Source organism: Schistocerca americana, chromosome 1 (assembly GCF_021461395.2).
Source record: "Schistocerca americana isolate TAMUIC-IGC-003095 chromosome 1, iqSchAmer2.1, whole genome shotgun sequence".
NCBI lineage: Eukaryota > Metazoa > Arthropoda > Insecta > Orthoptera > Acrididae > Schistocerca > Schistocerca americana.
The window spans coordinates 1,230,200,007-1,230,218,299 of NC_060119.1; the positions used below are offsets into that span (position 1 = coordinate 1,230,200,007).

At 37.7% G+C, this 18,293-nt stretch overlaps 1 protein-coding gene across 1 annotated transcript; it reads left to right on the plus strand.

Annotated features, from left to right (window-relative positions):
* The first annotated feature begins 702 nt into the window (after positions 1–702).
* On the plus strand, positions 703–10,839 carry LOC124598292 (serine/threonine-protein phosphatase 6 regulatory ankyrin repeat subunit B-like). The gene is made up of 3 exons (XM_047135991.1): positions 703–783; positions 2,835–3,029; positions 10,501–10,839. Exons 1-3 carry the CDS (start codon positions 721–723, stop codon positions 10,837–10,839), a joined length of 597 nt encoding a protein of 198 aa, XP_046991947.1. The 5' UTR covers positions 703–720.
* Positions 10,840–18,293: the final 7,454 nt, after the last annotated feature.

Here is an 18,293-nt window from a genome sequence, read left to right on the forward strand (position 1 = left end):
CCATCTTCATTGCTAGTCTGTATACCATATAAACTTTGTTTTAAAAGTGATTTTACTCTAATCAGATCATATGTTGCAGTGATTTTATGTGACAAGTAAAAAGAATGTGCCACACTGGATTTTGAATGAAGATTTCTGCATTTGATCAGCAGGTATTAAACGTTACAATTATTACACGTAACTGGTTATGTACTGTCCACATAAGGCAGGAAACTAAATTCAAATCCTAGTCCACCATAAACTTTTAACTTGGCACCTATAATGTTTTAGGCATGATTCCTTGCTTTTTTGTTTGTTTGAATCTTTTAGGCATGTTTACATGGTTCATTGTTTGAATTTTGTGTTTCTGTGGTGTATTGTGAACCAGTCTCTCAAGAGACTAAGTGACTGTCAAAAGTCAATCGGCCATTATGCAGAGATTCTGACTTACATGCAAGTTAGATGGTTGATCTAATTTGACAATTTCTATATAGATCTCATCTTTGACACATTTTGAGTTTACATACTTTAATAACGTTATACATACATCATTACACTGTAATATCAGAGCATAATAATCTTTAAAAAAATTAAAGTTTGTTCTTTTGGCATTCTTACAGGAGGTATGTGTTTATGTACAAATCTATAGAACAGAGTGTATCTGTGTGTTTCTATAGAACATGTGTTTGGTAGATTGCATCTTCTATTTAATTTAGAGGCTTCACTTTGCAGACAGATAAAATGGGTCAAGAGGAACAAAGTGACCAAGCTATGCTGACTGCAGTGTATCGAGGAGATCTTAATGTAAGTAATTACAATTCCTTATTCTTTTTATATATGATGCAAAAAATTAAATATTAAAGTAATTTAAGGTTTCATTGGATGCTCTGAACTAAAGGCTTTGAAAACTGTTTTTTATATATTACAATTTTCTTCCATTCAGTGGCAACTCCAGGCAGGAATATCAACAATCTAGGAAAAGACAGATTGCTGCTTAAAGAAGACGCGAAAAGTTGCAGACAGGCACAGTTAAAAGACACACACACACACACACACACACACACACACACACACACACACACGACATTCCGGCCCGAGATGCTGTATTTGGATTTGGTGGTCGTGTGTGTGTGTGTGTGTGTGTGTGTGTAGTAATCTGTCTTTTCCTACATAATTAATTTTCTTTCATTGATAAGTAATTTGATAATGATATTTTTCTGCTCCTTGTGAGTGTTATACTTTGAGTTACTGTATTAACTATTATTGTTGCTACAAATGTTCCACAATAGTCATCATATTATACACTGAAGAGCCAAGGAAACTTGTACACCTGCCTAATATCATGTAGAGCCCTTGCGAGCATGCAGAAGTGCTGCAACATGACGTTGCATGGACACAACTAATGTCTGAAGTACTGCTGGAGGGAACTGACACCATGAATCCTGAAGGGCTGTCCATAAATCTGTAAGAGTATGAGGGGGTGGTCATCTCTTCTCAATAGCATGTTGCAAGGCATGCCAGATATGCTCAATAAGGTTCATGTCTGAGGAGTTTGGTGGCCAGCAGAAGTGTTTAAACTTCGAAGAGTGTTCCTGGAGCCCCTCTGTAGCAATTCTGGACGCTTGGGGTGTTGTGTTGTCCTACTGGAATTGCCCAAGTCTGTTGGAATGCACAATGGACATGAATGGATGCAGGTGATCAGACAGGATGCTGACATATGTGTCACCTGTCAGAGTCATATCTAGATGTATCAGGGATTCCATATCACTCCAAATGCACGTGCCCCACACCTTTACAGCACCTCCACCAGCTTGAACAGTCCCCTGCTGAGATGAAAGGACCATGGATTCATGAGGTTGTCTTCATACGTGTACACATCCATCAACTCAATAAAATTTGAAATGAGACTTGTCTGACCAGGCAGCATGTTTCTAATCATCAACAGTCCAATGTCGGTGTTAACGGGCCCAGGCGAGGCGTAAAGCTTTGTGTCGTGCAGTCATCAAAGGTACACGAGTCAGCCTTTGGCTCCGAAAGACCATATAGATGATGTTTCGTTGAATGGTTCACACGCTGATACTTGTTGATGGCTCAGCATTCAAATCTACAGCAACTTGCGAAAGGGTTGCACTTCTGTTATGCTGAACGATTCTCTTCAGTCATCATTGGTTCCATTCTTGCAGGATCTTTTTCTGGCCACAGTGATGTTGGAGATTGATGTTTTACCAGATTCCTGATATTCATGGCACAATCCTGAAATGGTCGTACAGGAAAATCTCCTCTTCATTGCTACCTCAGAGGCGCTGGGTCCCATCGCTCATGAGCTGACTATAATACCACATTCAAACTCCCTTAAATCTTGATAACCTGCCATTGTAGCAGCAGTAACCAATCTAAGAACTGTGCCAGACACTTGTCTTATATAGATGTTGCCGACCACCGTGCCGTATTCTGCCTGTTTACACATCTCTGTATTTGAATATGCATGCCTATACCAGTTTCTTTGGCACTTCAGTGTAGTTTTACTTAGCCAAATGATCTACATTACAGTTAGTCTTACATTTCCACACACTTTTCATGATGCCATAAAGAGAACTAGAAAAACACAAGAACAATGAAGAATTATTAGTTGTAATCTCATTCAGCAAATCATTTAATGTTGTAGACTATAGCATGTTTGAATAAATTCCATGATTTAATGAAAATTCATTAATTTTTATGATTTTTTTCTCTTTTAGCCTTTACTGATGGTTAGTTTGAAATAGTTTCAGTGTAAACTTTCCTTTATGTATTATTCGATTATTACTTTCAGTTAATAGCATGAATGCTTCAGTCTGTCTGTTTTCTGTCTATAGGCACTGAAAGAACTGATAGCACAGGGTGGTGAGCCAAATGCCAAGGACTGCAATGGCCACCCAATCTTATTACATGCAGCAAAAAACGTGGAAATTCTCAGATATTTATTGGAAGATGTTCATATTCCAATAGAAGCCTGTGATAAATATGGCTACACACCTCTTTTGAGAGCATCATCAAATGGAAATCTAGATGTGAGTTCCAATCATACTCTTAAATACAATTATGAGTTAAAATTGCTTATTTGCCATGACAGCACTTGATGCTACGCCCAAAAACCTTTCAGGCTGTTCTTATCTTATCTTTCTTGTTACAAAAAGACAGATGATAATGGTCAGCGCTTACCTTCATGATGTGCAATTTCTGAGGGATACACTCCTCAAGTTCTAGAACCTGGCAGTAAGTTTCCTATTGTACCTGAAATAGCAGTGAGTAAAGGGAGCAAATCGTTTAGCACATTAATAATCATGATGGTGGAGGAATGCTATAAAACTTCTAGAAGAGTTTACAGAAACACTTATAACCAAATCTTTAGCATTTGGAAGCATGAATACCTTTTTCTGGAAAGAATGAAAGAAATAATTGTGGAAGTTGGGGAGCAGGATGCGAGTAGAGCAAATTACTCAGAAACCAGGTAAAGAAAGGGCCATGAAATACTAGGGTCCCTCATTAAATACCCCCCCACCCCCCCACCCTGCCCCGTTTTCATTCCCTCATAAAGGATGAACAAACAGTTCTTAAAGATAGAAATACATTTTTACTTGCTTGTAGGTATTCCTGTTAGATATACTGTAAAATGTATACCTTTAAACTCAATTTTGCATAGTTATGTTTTATCAGCAAGGCTTGCTGGTCTATACAAAAAATAAATGCAAATCATCTCTGCCATAAAACTCACAGGAACATCTAATGTATGACCAGCAAAAATCTTGTAACACAACAGAATAATTTGTTAAATCTCTACAATGACCATTTGGCCACAGTAGGATATAATGATACAGCCTTCCCCAAAATTCATATGAAATGTCTGATACCACCTTATTTTATATGCATCTGGATAATTATCGGACAATTTAGTGCTTCCTAGGGACTTGCATGTGTGTCTATATGTATATCATTCTGTCCAATTTGGTAATAATACTTGATATTCATTGTGAAAGCAAATAGTAGGTTCTGGAAAAACGTGCATTGTCATCATTACAAGAGACTGTCGTCGTTAACAAAATTACGTACAAATGCTAAATTAAATGATTAATCAACAAATTGAAGGACTAAATAAAAAGCAACAGATAATAAAAGGTAGTGGAAGTGTTGGAATAGGTGGCCGGCACCTACAATTACCATAATTACAATCGAGTAACGAGTTAACACAAACAACCTCATTATCTTGAAAATTGGCTTGAAAGTTATTAGCAAGCAATGTATCTTCATTTGTTATTTATTTTTATGTCCTGTTTTGTAATTGATGTTCTTTGTAAACAGTTTTCTGACTTTTTAACGCTTGTTTACAATACACAGTTTCTCGATTTCTATAAATTGAAGTCTTGTTTGAGCAATTTATGTATGTGGTTGGATAAAGCATGAGTTCTGTACCACTATTAAATATTATTATCCAAAACCGAACTGTAATTAATTACATAACTAATATAATATAAGAGATATTATTGTAACTAAAGTTCAGATCGATTTTCATATTTGGAACTAGTGATGTTACTATAAAAATTACATCAGTTAATATTGTAATTTTTTCCTTATTCAGCTGTAAGATCAGTTTCTTTCATCATCATCATCTTGGACAGTTTCCAGCCACTGGCTGGATCTGTCGGGAACACAAGCCTCTCCATCGTGTTCTGTCTTTCCACCATTCCCCTTCTTCCACCTTCGTCCAGTTCTCTCCTCTTCTCATCACACATTCCTTCACTCCCTTCACCCATCTATCTCTTGGTCTTCCTCTGGGCGATGTACAGTGGGGACTTCGTGTGCCCCAGGACCGCTACGGTAGCTGAGAAGGCCCTATGGGAACCCTGAAACGTGACGGCTAACGGGGCTCTGGTGAAGCTGCGATAGGCCTAGCAAGCCAGTAGTGGATAAATCAACTGCTTTTAAAAAGGGAATCAGTTTCTTTATGTTTTTTAAATTTTAATTGTAACATTGAAACTGTACGAATTTAATAATGGACTAAATTTGGAAGCTATTGCTAAAATTCCATATAAAGTGATTCTTTGATGCTGCGGCAGTTCAATTCAATTCACTTCAGTTGTTGAGTTAGTTGTTGTTGAGTCTGCTAGAGAGTCTGTTTGCAAGTCAAAGAGATCAGTCAGTCTGTGTTTTGTTTACATGATGAGTGTGCAGTTCGGATGTCAATTAATGTGAATAAATCTTGTTAAACATGAAAATTTTGTACTCATTCATCAATGGACCAAGCAGAGAAACTTAAGTAACATTCAACATGAATCGTTAAAAGGCCTAAAACTAACAACAAATTCTGGATGCAGTAACATATGGAAATCATTTATTAGTCTCAATGAAAATAAGCATCTGATACTCAAGGTATCAGGAATGACACAACTATGACACATGGAAATAGAACTGCTTCCATGAGCAAAGACAGAAAACTGTGAAATTAAAATCAAAGCCATCATATGCAGCACCAAAAGCTACAGAAAAACTCCCTTCAAACATATTAGACTCAAACATTTTCAATATCAAACTGTTTCTATAATATAAATGAATGTATGTTTATTTATTTATTTATTTTTTATCATCCCAATGATCACATTTGTGATATAGGATTTGTCAGGATACATTTCAACAACTATATAATATCCTTACAAAAAATTTTCTATGCTAAATTCATATGAATCTATCTTATGTTTAATACAATATACAACTAATAAGTGTTTTTATAACATAATTTCTTATGTGCTTGACAGACCTATTCCATGATGTGATTTCATTTGTCACATTTATGATATCATATATTCTTACACAGTTGAGCAGAGCTAATCACTTATACTGCAGTGACATTTTTAAGCATGTGGTTCTTACTCTCCTTATGTACTTGACAGGCATATTCATTGATGCAATTTCAGTGGTCACATTAATTTAAACATATATTCTTATACAGTTGCACAGAGATATTCACTTATGCTGTAATAACATTTGTCAAGAATGTGGTTCTTTGTATTCTAATACAGTTGAGCATAGAAATTCATTTACACTGTCATAACATTTGTCAGGCATGTGATACTTTATTACAGTTTTAAATTTATCCTCATTTTCCGGTTCTTTGATATGTTTTGGTAGTGCATTAAAAAGTTTGATGCCTTGATTATGTACATGTTTTTGACTTCGGGTCCTTGTTACAGTTTGTAAGTGGAGATCTTTACACTGCCATGTATTGTAATTATGGTAGTCTGTATTGGTTTTCATTTTGTCCTGATTTCTTTTGATCACCAACAGACATTTCAGAATGTATAATGATGGAATTGTTAAAATTTTCAATGCTTTAAAAAGGGGCCTACAATGTGTTTGAGGTGGGCTCTGGGTCATTATCCGAACAGCGCGTTTTTGTATTTTGAAAATCTCATTTATATGACAATTTGTTTTTCCCCAGAATACTATCTCATAGGATGCAATGGACTGAAAATAGCCAAAATATACTAATCTGGTACAGTCATTACTAGAAATGCTTGAAATTATTCTAAGTACAAAACATACTGAATTTAGTTTTAGTGCTAAGCTCACCGTATGGTCCTTCCAGTTTATCATCTCATCAGTGTGCATACCCAGTAATTTTGCACACTATTCTCTTTCAAGTTGTTTGCCCTCCATGGTGGGATTTGTGTCATCATGTTCACTTATTTTTCCATATTGCACATAATTAGTTTTTTTTTGCATTCAGTGTTAGCTTGTTTGCACTAAACCATTTTAGTATATCTTGCAATGACTGCTTCATATCACTAACTATTAAACTAGTATCATCAGCAAATAACATGATTATAGCTTTTCTCTCTGACACCTGAATATCATTAATGTAAATGAGGAACAGGGAACAGCAAGGGGCCTCATACACTTCCTCGGGGTACTCCTACTGTGACCTCCCTTGGATCAGATCTTAGTTTAATTTGGTGCTGTAATTTCAACCACCTGCATCCTCTTTTCCAGATAAGACTCAAACCACTTTTTTACCAGTCCTCTGATACCTATAGCTTCAAGCTTTTCCAAAAGTATGCTGTGGTCAACGGTGTCAAAGGCTTTTGACAGATCTAGATTTATCCCGACTTAACTCTTTCCCTCTTCCAATTTACTGATTATTTCTTTTGTGTATTCCAGTACAGCTGTTTTGGTACTTCTCCCAGCTTGAAATCCATGCTGTTTACTGTTTACCAGACTGCGGATATTAGGATAATGTTGACACTATATTTCATTAGTATCTATAAAACCTTAGAGAAAGTTGGGAGAAGTGAGACAGGTCTGTAGTTTCCTATTTTAAGCTTATCACCCTTTTTCAACAATGACTTAAGAAATTTTCAGTTTCTGTGGAAGCACGCCCTCAGCCATTGACAAGTTTGCTATGTGCGCCAGTGGTTTCACTATTTGATTAGCTGTTTTCTTTACTAGTGTTATTGGCACCTCATCTACTCCAGCTGATCTCTTGGACTTCAGACTTTTAATCACTTTCAAAACTTCCTTTTCGTTTATTGGGACTGCCATCATACTGCTGTCTGCCTTGGGTGCTGCTCTCTTAATTTGCTCCACAAAAATTCCTGCTTATGTGTACTATAGGATAAGGCAAATTACAATTTAATACATTGGACAAAATTAGAAGTAGCTTACACAAGCAAACGAAAATCCACACTCTCTAAACATTTGGAAATATATACTGAAAGCAAAATTATAATTTAATATGGCATAGGCCTAGAACATTGATGTATATAATTATAATTTGCTAAATGCTCCTTACTAGACACAGTATTATATAATTTTGATGCTTGCAGTAGACATGTGACTTGATCCATACAATGTAAATTGTCGTGTCCGAGTTATTCCTCATATTTCTGTAGTTTTAGTTTGCTTCTTCCTGGTAATGAATTCACTCACTTTTTTTACTTCTGTAAATAGCAGGATATATTTAAGTTTTTTCTTTAATTCAGTGCTGTACATTTCTGAATATGTGTAAATCATGCTACACTTCTTCAGTTTAATAAGCAAAGTGATACAGCAAGTAAGGCAACAACTATCTCTTCATCATTTGCATCAAATTGTCATTACCTGTGAAATATCTCTAAAAAGGATATTTGTGATTGCGGAAGCTCAAATCTCACTTATCTGTTGGTCTCTAACTGCACTAATCGTGCTGTAGATAAATGTTTCGTGGTATAACACAGAATCATAATCACACAATCTGACATTACTTTTACTGGTAATCCTACAGGTCAATGATGAACACAGCACCATGGATTTAAAATTGTCTCATTGGAACATTAATGCCTGTTAAACAATGTTTGACTGATGATCAGTTTATCTTATACTTCTGTTTGCATTTAACAAACACTGAACTGGCACAAATACTTCATGATTATTGTCAGTGGCAACAAATTTTGTAAATGTTAATTTTCCAGAGACCACAATTCTGCAGACAACAGTCGATTATACACAAGTTATTAAACTGAACAACTGAAAACATTCCACATGTCAAGAAAGTACAGACTGACTGACACAGTTCATACTTTTAATAACCAAAGGAGTATATAAAGATATTTGACAAACATTTATTTGGTGATTGGTAATCATTAACTTTTTTTCCACAAGACTGGACAACTACACCTAGCTGTTCACCAGCTGAATTACAGTAGCCAACTTTCAGTAATAGCAATGCAGAGATGTTAACCAGTTGACTTTGTGTGTGCACTTCATAACACAGAGATGTTGACTGTACGAATGCTGGTGGTAGATTGAGGATATTTGGGTTTGGGCTGGTATATAAAGACTGGTGTAATAATATTTTATAATCTTGATAATTATATTATAGTTTATAAAACTGAAGCGCCAAAATTTAATGACGTAGATGATCTAGAAATCCCAACAATATTTTGGTTTAACTAAAAGATAGCTCGTTAGAAAAGTATAAAAATTCACAGAGCTGTATCACTAGCACACTGTATGCCTAGGCAGTGGATTAACAGTCAAAGTAGCCATGATTAAAATTTCGTTAATTTATGCAGATTCTTAATGAAGAGCTTAACTGAATAATGAAGAGTGTTATCTAGTTCAAAAAAAAAAAAAAAAAAAAAAAAAAAAAAAAAAAAAAAAAAAAAAAAAAAGGGAAAAAAGTATAAATGTCACAATATTATGAAGAGGGTAGCTGCTACTCACCATATAGTGGAGATGCTGAGCCACAGATAGGCACAACAAAAAGACTGTCAGAAAGTGAGCTTTTGGCCAAAAAGGCTTTCACCATAAGTGTACAACACTCACGGAAATGCATCTCACATATACATGTCCACAGTCTCTGGCAGTTGAAGCCAGACTGCCATTTATAATGACAGTATAATGTATATGACAGAATAATTTCAAATACTGGAACAAAGCATAAGAGCTTCGTCAGCAAAAATAAATTGTGTGGCTGTTCTTTAATTACAAATATCTCTCGAGTTAATTTAACAACAAAAATAATCAATTATTGATAGTATAATTTAGATAATTTAGATGGATACTTGAGAAATTTACTCATGAAGCAGCAGCAGGGAACACACACACAAAAGGATTTGACTTTTACAAGCTTTTGGAGCCAGTGGCTCCTTCTCGTGGCAGAAGAGTTGAAGGGTAAGGAAGAGGGGTGAAGGAAAAGGACTAGAGAGCTTTAGGAAAGGAGTATAGTTCAGAAAAGTCATCCTGAACCCTGTGTTAGGGGAGACTTACCAGATGGGATGAAAACTTCCTTCTCATCCCATCTAGTAAGTCTTCCCTGACCCAGGGTTCTGGGTGACTTTTCTGAACTGTACCCCTCTCCCTAAACCTCTCCAGTCCTTTTCCTTCACCCATATTCCTTCCCCTTCAACTCTTCTGCCAGAAGAGCAAGCCACTGACTCCGAAAGCTTGTAAAAGTTAAATCCTCTTGTGTGTGTGTTCCCCTGCCACTGGTTAGTGAGTAGATTTTTTATCTCTCAATTTAATTAGTTTTTGGCAAACTGAAAGAAGTTACCAGAAAGACTGGTTGAGAATTTTCTAATGAGTAGTGTCAATTCCCTCAGAACTTCTGATAAACTTATATAAATTTTCACACAGCATGCTGTTATAATGATTATTACTGATTTCTTTCCACTAACAAGTTTTCGGTAAAAACTAACAATGGTGTTGCAATCATCAGATTAAACGCTGTGACAAAAATAATAAATTTGTGCAAAATATCATGTAAATAAATATTTAGCAGTTTTGAGTGCCCACTGTGTGTGTTGTGTACAAATGCAATGAAACAAAAGAGAAAAAATTAGTTATTTGACAGGTGGAAAACAATAGCATATGGAGTGATTTTACCTTGTTACATTTCATCTTCCACAATACATAATATTTCTGGCTTGATTCAGACAATTATGAGAATATCTTTTAGAATTATTCCCAGTTGTTGTAATAACACTCTTCAGCATAATTCTTGTTACTTAGGCTGTGCAGTATCTGGTCTCAGCTGGTGCCAACCTCTTGGCCAGAACCGCACTGGGTGAGACAGCACTGCACCTTTCCGCTCGCACTGAGTCATTGGAGACATTCCAATTCCTCCATCAGTCAGGAACTCCAATGGATATACTGGATATCCGAGGCAGAACTGTGCTTCATCATGCAGCTCAGTTTTCATATCCAAAAATGGTGGAATACATCCTACGAGGGGGCTGGTGGCCTGTTGACTGCCAAGACAAGAATGGACAGACACCACTGATGTTGACGGCAGACTTCCCAAGAAGTGAGGTACACAATTATGATACTGCATATATATCTCAAATATAAGAAGAGTCTGTTTTATGTTAACTGGGCGTTGTGTTTTACATTATTTCCTTCATGAACTGTCAGAAACCTTTTACTGGCCTCTCGCCCTCTTTTTATCCCAACCTGTGAAACCTTAGGTATCTTTTATGGTTTTCTGTAATTTGATCAGTTTGTGTAATTTGCCAAACCTAACAGTTGTTTTGAGTATGTATTTTCCCTCCTTTTTCACATTCCCATAATATCATGAATGAATCAGTGCTTTATCTGATTCAGCAGAATTACCAAGAATATAGTTCCCTAGAACAACAGGGAGTAAAAATACAAGTTGCATCTTATTAGTAAATTCATCAGTGTTACATTAGCTGAATTTTACAAATGTAGAATAGCAAATAGCTTTTTAATTGGAATAATTACATCTATTGAAAAGCCACACACACATACATCAGTACATACACAATATACATTAAAAAATGAAAACGTACATTAATGTTGTCGTGGAAGTTTTCTAGAGCCATTTAGTTCAGTCAGGTTACAGTGATACATGACACAGTGATATATCTTACAAAATGCCAGGCTTCTGTCAAAAAATATTTCATAAACATAATGATAAAATTTAGTTGCTCCCAGAACCTTTTTTTGTAATAATTCAGTGTTATTGCTATTATCTATCTCAACTTAAGTTTTACTGTTCTAACAAGAAACACAAGGAAACAGACAATCTGAAATAAATAAGTTTTATTGGGTCACAGAGTGACAACAAAAATATACATAAACAGGGAGTAATTATACAACTAGAATACATTTGGCAGCTGAGGTCTCAGAGGCCATCGTATGCACATATAAATTCCTGGCAGGCACTGCTGGTCTAACACTGTGCATGGATGTCAGACTGGGTGACTTGTTGCCTCAGTAATTTTGTGATTTGTTGTTTGGATACTGGCGCTCACTACACTTACCACAGTGACCCATCTTATCCTTGTGGAAGCTGTAGTACCACCAGTTTACTGCACTTCTGCTCCCTTGCCGGATGGGAAGGATCAGGCATCACCGTTCATGAAGCTGCAACCACTGAGATGTCTATAGTGTCTGTGGCAGTGGCCAAAGATGCAACTGGAACCAGTGTGTATGGACAAAAGGAATTGGGGACCGTCTTGGAACCTATCAACAAAAAACTGAAAGTGATTGGCATATTTCGTGACCTAACAAAAGCATTTGACTGTGTAAATCACCAAATTCTTTTACAAAAAGCTGCACATCTCGGTATAAGTGGTGCAGCAGGGAAATGGCTCAACTCATATCTGTCAAACAGGAATCAAAATGTTGTAGTAGATAGTCAAGATGGTGTCCCAGTATCTTCAGAATGGGGTACCATCACATGTGGAGTGCCGCAGGACTCAGTTCTGGGCCCCCTACTTTTTATTATATTTATAAATGATCTTCCTCTCTCTACGGAATATTGTAGATTCACCATTTTCGCGGATGACACTACACTACTTATTGATAATTCATTAGATAAACTTGAGGTAACGGCAAATAAGGCTTTAAATGAAACGGTGAACTGGTTCAACATTAATGGTCTTATTTTAAATTACTGTAAAGCAAACTACATTCAGTTCCACAAAACATCCAAAGATGAGGAAATATTTGTAAAGATAGGTGAGCAGACAATAACCAGGGTAGATTCCTCAAAATACCTAGGCTTGCATATTGATAGCAAACTGAATTGGTCAAACCACATCGTGGATCTGTGTAAAAGACTAAGTTCAGTAACATACACATTGTGCATTGTTTCTTCTTATAGAAATATGGAAACCAAGAAGTCAGCGTATTATGGTTACTTTCATGCAATTATGGCATTTGGAATTATATTTTGGGGAAATCAGCCACTGGCTAAAAAAGTTCTGTGTGTACAAAAAAGAGCCATAAAGATCATGTGTGGAGTCCATCCTAGAGCCACATGCAGGAATCTTTTTAAGAAGCTTGAAATACTTACATCCACTGCACAATATATATTCTCATTGATGTGCTTCATAAAGAAAGAAAAATCCATCTTTAAGCTGAACAGTGCATATCACAGTCACAATACTAGAAGGAAACATGATATCCACTACGAACAGCTAAATCTAAGTATGGTGCAGAAAGGAGTCCATTTCAATGGCTGTAAGATTTTTAATGCCCTCCCTTCAAGAATTAAGTGTTTGGTAGATGATGATCTCTTGTTTAAAAAAACCTCAAGGCAGTCCCTATTGCAAGGATCATTTTATACATTAGAAGAGTTCCTGAACTACAGTGTTTAACATTTCTTGTATTGTAAATTGCAAATGTATGCCCAAATTTGTATTTGTAATACCGAATATTTTTATTGTAAACATATATTTTGCAATATTTATTTCTCTGTAACACTTATTATTTTGTAATCTTTATCTATCTCTAAAATGTATTTTTTTAGTGGGACCTAAGTTACTGTTTACTGTTTTTTGTTTTGTAATCTCTATCTATCTCTAAAATGTATTTTTTTGTAGTGGGACCTAAGTTACTGTTTACTGTTTTTGTTTTGTTTTATGTATTACCATAAATTCTGGCCAAAAGCTTGTAAAATTGACACGTTCCATATCCTGTGATAGTGTCACAACATGAATCACCGGAACAATAGATAAATAAATAAAATAAAATCAATGCCAGGGTCCACAACAAAGGGCACCAACTCAGGAAACAACACTGATGAACTGGAGAGGAAATACACTGGAAGCAGCAAGCTGGCTGCCATCTCTGATGCCTGTGGTGCAGGCTCAGTACAGAGGGAGGGGTCAAATGTACACGAATCAGCATTGTTTTGGAAAACATCATACATATGAAACTCAGCTTGCTCTTTTCTCATGTGATATACTGTGAACTGTGGACAGAGGACAACAGTTAGATTCCATATTTCTCTGACATATCGTTAGTGGTGTCTTCCTTGGCACAGTCATGTCATTTAGATATCTGGGCATAACACTGCAAAACAATTTGAAGTTGAATGAGCATGTGAAGATTGTACTAGGATAGGCAAATAGTCGTCTTCAGTTTACTAGGAAAATTTTGGAAAGCATGGTTTATCTGTAAAGGAGACCACGTGTTATAAGCCACTATTGCAACCTATTCTTGAGTACTGTTTGAGTGTTTGTAATCCACACATAGTTGGATTAAAGGAAGACATTGGAGCAATTTAGAAGTGGGCTGCTAGATTTGTTACCAGTAGGTTCGAACAATACCCAAGCCTAACACGGAGATTCTTCGGGAACTCAAATGGGAATCCCTGGAGGGAAGGTGCATATACTTTGTGCTAATAGATCTGCTAACTTCTCCTTTCTCCTCCTGTCAGGTGGAGGCCATGAGAAGTGTATCCCTGTCTTGCTATAGCAGCTACTGGAACAGCATCAATATGAGATTTTGCAACCTTCTGAAGGAGCCTCCCCACGTCTATGTTATTCACTTTACAGCCGAGTTAACCCGGAGCTTTTCGTGGCACCACAGAACCTCCACAAACTCCACACTTGTGTGTTCAATAGCTGCTCCTGTTTTATCCATTCCACCCTTAATACTGTATTTTTCATTTTTAACCAGGCCATAACCAGATCTGATAACTACCAACAACTGAGCTCTTTTGTTGAAATTATTTCTTATTGGTCCTACATTTTCTGTTACTTGTCTAAGATGAGCACTTGGTTACACAAAACTTGTGATCTGGTACTGTCTCTGTGCCTAATTTTCCTGTAGCTGTTGACCTACATCCCTCTCATGACTCCTACCTAGTGGCAGTACTCTTCTTTTCCTGTTCTGTTTTCAACTCTGTCAGATCCTTTAGGGATGCATGGGTTTTAAAGGCAGAAAGTAGAAATAAGAGACACATCAATAGTAATATATAAAAAAAAGTTTACTTAACTCAATGAGTTGTCAAATACAATTCAGTCAGATTCAAAGCACAATTCCAGAGAGTGCCAGTGTTTTTAACTGACTCCATTATGCTGTAATAACTGATATAGAAGGCTGTGTACATGCAGGTATCATTCTGGTAACAAAGGGGGATGATGATAGCCTGTGGCAGTCTCTTATTCAGCTTGACAGGGGCACTGCCTGTGCCAGCCAAGGAGGGCATGTCCATAAGGCAACCATGGGTTGATAGCTGGGATTGCTGTGTAGTTGCCTCTGGTAGCAGTACTTTTAAAATCTGTTCCAGCTTTGGAACTCTGGTGAATAGACACATCCCTGGGATAGTGTATGTAGCAAATGACACCACATTCCCACCCTCATCCAATTATGTACTGGCTTTGCACATACAACAGCAGAAGAGGGAGGGGGAGGGGGGGTGAGCTCTGGTCTGGAGACAGGTGTCACTGAGGAGGCAGCAGCCGTAACTGAGGCTGATAGCATGCTCCTGCCTGCACCTTGAAATTCGCCTTGTGAATGTCTGGGAACACCAGCCGAGAAACCAGTCATAGGGTGCACATCTTCTGCAATTGATGATATTGCAATGATGACTGATGGGTCCCTGGAGGCATGCAGGGGCTGCTGACTCTGGAATGTTGTTGGCAGTGGGCATTAACATCCTTGTGGTCTCTCTCTGGCCCCAAGGGGCATCGGCATCCATATGGCCCCCATCCTGCACCAGCAGTGGAGAACCTAAGGGAGACAAGGGCTCCAGCTCTGAAACTGAGAAATCTGTGGCAGGGTTAAGAAGCCAACAGAAGCAGAGCTGAGAGCCTGTGCAGCCTAAATGAACCCTATAAGAGATAAACAGAACCTCCCAAGACTTGAATGATGATACTGCATTCCCAGTGTCTGCTTCTGAGAAGGTTCAGAAAAAGACATTATCATTGACATTAAATTTAGTGTGCTGTGGAAGAAGGGGTGACTGCTGCATTGGATGCAGCATTGCTCTGTGTAGACGTCCATGTGACAGTTCTGCTGACAACTTACAGTATCCTGGCTGGGAATGGTATGAGGAGCCGATGTGGCAAGCACACAGTGTGTCCATTTGCTGCTTAAAAGTTCTCACAAAGTGATCTACTTCGTGGTTTGATTACCAGTGGAATGGTGAACTTGTCACGTGTTGAATATCATAGGCATTACAAAATTGCTTGAAGTCTGGCAGTGTTAATTGTAGTCCATTGTCTGTTACTATCACTTGTGGGAGACCTTCAACACAAAAAACTGATGTGAGAATTTTGATAATGTTTCCCATTGTGGTTGATTGCATTTATGTCACAAATGGGAATTTCTGTGAGCATTCACAGCGGTTGATGAATGGCTGTTCCAAACTGATCTGAAACAGCAATGTATAGTCTCTGCCCACAGATGCTGAGCTTGGGCCAGTTGAAGAATCTTTGAGATGGAGCAGCCTGGTGCTCCGCACATGCATGAGAAGGAGAGGTCAGCTAGTCAATCTGTGAATCCCTCCTCACCCACTTACAGTGGTGTCAGGTGAGATGCTGTGTACACACTATGCCCAATCACCTTGTTGTGAAAGATGAATGACTTCCTTCTGGAGAGATTCTGGAACTATCACGCACAAATGGTCACTATCGGAGTGAATTGAAAGGACACTCTGTTGTACAGACAGTGCAAAGTATCTCTGAACCACTGGATTGCAAACGACTTTGACTGAATGTTGCCAACCAGTGTGGATTTACTGCAGCAAAACTTGTAGTTTGGGATCTGCAGCCATCACCTGAGCTATCCAGGGGTGATTTATTGGGGCACCACTGACAGTTTTACAGTCCTGCACATCAATATGGAAACAAGAGTCTTCAGCTGCACTGAACACTGTACTAGTGCTAACTGGTAGATGAGGGAGAGTACGTGCACTGTAATGTTTGGTTTTTGGTCCATACATGGTTTTATACTGATAATCTGACAAAATCAAAGACCACCCTTGCAGCTTCTGCATAGTGCATGGTGGTGTTGGCTTGGAAGATCTGAATAATGATGTCAATGGCTTGTGATCTGTCTCTAGGTAAAGCTTCCTTCCATAAAGTTACTCGTGGAATTTCATAATGGCAAGAGCTTCCTTCTCTATCTGAGAATAATTGCACTGAGCCTTGGTCAATAGCTTTGATGCAAAAGCAGTTTGTCTGTTCATAGATCCAACTGTTTGTGAAAATACCGCACAAATTTCATACAAGGAAGTGTTGACCCTAGAATGTCTGGCTTCATGGGATCAAAATGGATTAAACAAGGATTACTTAAAAAAGCTTCCTTCAGTCACTGAAAAGCAGTTGACACTTCGGAGACCACGAAAATGGGACGTTTTCCTTAGTAATTTGTGCAGTGGGGTAGTAATCTGCAATGTATTCAGAATGAAATAATTGTAGTAAACGAGTTTCTCTATTACAGATTGAAGTTCATTTATGTTGCGAGATGCTGGAAGGTCACAAATTTTGCTTGAATGAGACTGTGAAGGGTGGATGCCCTGAACATTGATGACATGGCTTAAATATTGGATATCAGCCTGGAACAAAAGAACTTGTCTTTATTGCACTTGAGACCAGCAGCAGAGAGAACTTGAAATAAACTTCCGGAGTAGAAAGATGTGCTGCGGGAGTATGATCCAGAACCATAATATCAGTTCATGCATAAAGGCACTGTAGCAGTCAGTTGTTGAAGATAGTGCTGAAAAATTGCAGGTCTTGAAGCACTACTGAATGTTGTTGTTGTTGTGGTCTTCAGTCCAGAGACTGGTTTGATGCAGCTCTCCAAGCTACTCTATCCTGTGCAAGGTTCATCATCTCACAGTACCTACTGCAACCTACATCCTTCTGAATCTGCATAGTGTATTCATCTCTTGGTCTCCCTCTACAATTTTTACCCTCCACGCTGCCCTCCAATACTAAATTGGTGATCCCTTGATGCCTCAGAACATGTCCTACCAACCGATCCCTTCTTCTGGTCAAGTTGTGCCACAAACTTCTCTTCTCCCCAATCCTATTCAATACTTCCTCATTAGTTATGTGATCTACCCATCTAATCTTCAGCATTCTTCTGTAGCACCACATTTTGAAAGCTTCTATTCTCTTCTTGTCCAAACTATTTATCGTCCATGTTTCACTTCCATACATGGCTACACTCCATACAAATACTTTCAGAAATGACTTCCTGACACTTAAATCTATACTCGATGTTAACAAATTTCTCTTCTTCAGAAACGCTTTCCTTGCCATTGCCAGTCTACATTTTATATCCTCTCTACTTCGACCATCATCAGTTATTTTGCTCCGCAAATAGCAAAACTCCTTCACTACTTTATGTGTCTCATTTCCTAATCTAATTCCCTCAGCATCGCCTGACTTAATTCGACTACATTCCATTATCCTCATTTTGCTTTTGTTGATGTTCATCTTATATCCTCCTTTCAAGACACTGTCCATTCCGTTCAAATGCTCTTCTAAGTCCTTTGCTGTCTCTGACAGAATTACAATGTCATCGGCAAACCTCAAAGT